The sequence below is a fragment of the Xenopus tropicalis genome, chromosome 7, assembly GCF_000004195.4.
Source record: "Xenopus tropicalis strain Nigerian chromosome 7, UCB_Xtro_10.0, whole genome shotgun sequence".
Classification (NCBI taxonomy): Eukaryota; Metazoa; Chordata; class Amphibia; order Anura; family Pipidae; genus Xenopus; species Xenopus tropicalis.
Window position 1 is genome coordinate 120,483,603 of NC_030683.2, and position 3,076 is coordinate 120,486,678.

The 3,076-nt window shown below is 39.2% G+C and overlaps 1 protein-coding gene across 1 annotated transcript; it reads left to right on the top strand.

Moving 5' to 3' along the window:
• The first annotated feature begins 1,650 nt into the window (after nt 1-1,650).
• LOC100490494 (N-formyl peptide receptor 2) lies at nt 1,651-2,685 on the top strand. The gene has a single exon (XM_012967296.2). The coding sequence runs from the start codon at nt 1,651-1,653 to the stop codon at nt 2,683-2,685; it is 1,035 nt and encodes a 344-aa protein (XP_012822750.2).
• The last annotated feature ends 391 nt before the right edge of the window (nt 2,686-3,076 follow it).

The window sequence follows — 3,076 nt, forward strand, 5'->3', positions numbered from 1 at the left end:
TAAGAGCTACTGTATTATCTGCTTTAGCAGTGGAATCTTCCAGGACCATCAGAGATCAACTGCAAAGCCAACAAAGACTAAAGAATATTCATGTTTTGATTATGAAATGGTTTGTTCTTTTCTCTGTTCCTTACAGGGAGCAAGAACAGAGATATAGAAAAGGCAGCCGGTCTTCTACTCTACACTGGTAAGAAAATGGGAGTAATTAAAACTGCTAAACTAAATGAAAGAATAAGGAAGAATGACAAGTAAGAGTTTGAGTTAAGGTGGCCATTCATGGGTCAATTTCAGCTGCTGATATCGGTCCTTTAGACAGATTTGGCAGTTTATCTGTGCATGTATGGGCACCACCGACGGGCCTCCCCTACCACCATCTAGCCTGAAATTGGGCAGGTTTAATTTTTCCTTCAGATCGGGGACCTCATCGGCTCGTCGGCCACGTTTAGCTGAGGTAATACAGCCATTGAGTGGGTTGTTCTGGGATGAAAAGCAAATTAGTTTTACTGGAAATGAACTTGACTACAGATCAGTTATTATCATCTCTGTGTGAGGGTTAATGATAGTGCCAAGATCAGATTTAGCTCCTCTGTGTAGAAGTTAATACAGTAATGGTGCCCCTGTGCGCATAGTCACATAGAGTTCCACTGTAAGAATTATATTCAGTTCAGTATAGACTCTTTATATACAGTATATACTCTTTGTGTGAGAGTTAATGCTGTAATGGTGCCAACACAATGGGGCATATTTAATAATGTATGGACTTTTCACATTTTGTATACGTTTGTGAGACAAATCTGCCTGATTTTCTCCGAGCGTAAATTCTCTGTGAAAATTTGCCAGAAATTTTCCCTATACAACAGTAGTAGAGAATATTCTCTAAAGAATTTTTTGCCATGGAAAAAAAAATGACGTGAGATATTAGCATGGAGAAGGGATAAAGAGCTTTTCAAACTGCATGTACTGTATATTCATGCATAACAAAAAACTTATATAGTTTTTCTTGTTACACTGAAAGTTCAAGTTCTAAAGGTTTTTCTGGAAAAATAAAACAAAGCCATAGACATTAGAAGGCAAATGAATTCTAAAGCATCATTTCCCACCTTTGCCCCTCAGTATTATTTCCTTTGCTGTGATGAAAAATTATCTCTGAATTATCCAATGTTGTGCCAATTATCCAATGTTTGTTTCATATTTATCATAAAGAACATTTTTTTTATATAATAGGACTCATTGCAATGTGTCCAATGTTGGTGTAGTGTATCCTTACGCCCTGTGTGCCCTTAGCCTAGGGGGCTCAAAAACTTGCACGTCTGAATTAGGTGCAAATAAGGGGGCAGGATGGGGGACACCCATATGTTGCCCCCACCCGGCAACTTGCTGTATTAATGGGAGAAGCACAGGTTTTTGTGTTTCAATTTAGAGCGCAAAGACATGCATGCAGAGTGCTAAGTGCGGGCTAGTTCAAATAATTAGAAAAAATTGCAGTTTGTAACATTTCTGCTTGACAGATGTCTGAATTGCCGACAGCATGGTTCATGTTACCCTAACGTGTTAGCTACTCCCTCTCTTTCTCTTCATGTATATTAGTGCCAGATTTATAGAATATTTCAACATTTACTCCAATTTGCTTTAAGCAGGTCTTCATTGGAAATGGAGATTTACACTCCTTCCCCTAATGTCATGGATTTTTCCACTGAGGCTGGTTCAGTAGACTGGGTAGAGGAGGAAGAGGAGGAAGAGGATGACTACTCTAGAAATGCAATGTACATAACGTTTTGCATCATAGTAAGCATTTTAGGAACTGTGGGCAACGGACTGGTCATCTGGATCACTGGATTCAAAATGAAAAAGACGATGACTACGATTTGGTTTCTCAACCTCGGAATTGCAGATTTCTCTTTCTGTTTGTTTCTTCTCCTCTATGTTAGTGATGCAGAACTGTGGGCTGCCTCGCCCTTAGATTTAATATTGTGCAAGCTCAGTTTTTTCACCTTGTACCTAAATCAGTATGCAAGTGTATTATTTTTAACTGTAATCAGTATTGATCGCTGTGTCTGCGTTCTGTGCCCAATATGGTCAAGAAACCACAGAACTTCCAGGTTAGCAGCAATCATCTCAGTAATCATCTGGCTTTTAACCATCACTCTCAGCTCCCCGTACTTTATTTTTAGCAATTTTGTAGATGATGATTTTAATTTTCAATGTACTGGCTCTAATACCCCCTTGGAAGATACAACCACAATTGATTATACAACTTTAGATCTAATAGACAAAGCAACGGCCACTACTGAGTTTGTGTCCGCCTTCCTGATTCCCTTTTCCATCATCCTTGTCTGCTATGGGCTCATTGCATTCACGGTGAGAAAAAACAGCAGAATCCCTGGGTCGGCTCGAACTTTGAAAATTATAACTACAACTGTCATTTGCTTCTTCTTCTGCTGGGTTCTTTATTATATGTTGCCCATGATTAATATGGTAGGTCCTGATACTGAGTGGCCTGGTAGGAACCACCTTTTTGAACTTGCACAATGCTTGGCTTTCTTTAACAGTTGTCTCAATCCAATAATCTATGTCTTTATTGGCCGGGACTTTAAACAGGTATTAAGGAGGTCAATTCCATTCCTTATGGAAAGCACATTCAGAGAGAGGAATGACCCCCAAGAAACGCAGGAAGACAACATTTAATAAATTAAAGTGGCGGCTTGGCATATCTAATGCATTTTAGGTTTAGGTCTATAAACCTGCCTAACTGCTAGCTGATCTAGAGGAAGGCAAAGAGGTAAATCTACTCTATTTGCTTGTGGATATTTCCCTTTGCTTACAGAGTCTGGGATGAACGAGTGCTACTCACGAGTGAACATGGCTACACAAACATTATCATTATACAAGGCTGGTTGTAAGGGAAGCATCTGCCCGGTGATAGCGATTGGCTACTGCTGCATTAAGCTAATGCTGGCATTTAGAAAAAACATTATTTGCTTTGGGGCTGACTTATATTATACTAAGCAGAAAGGGAACTATCATTTATCTAAGTAACATGTTACCAGGTTTAATGATTAAATCAAAGGGGTAATAT

Bases quoted from the DNA above. Each gene is read 5' to 3' on its own strand.
- LOC100490494 (XM_012967296.2), top strand. From the start codon at position 1,651: ATGGAGATTTACACTCCTTCCCCTAATGTCATGGATTTTTCCACTGAG.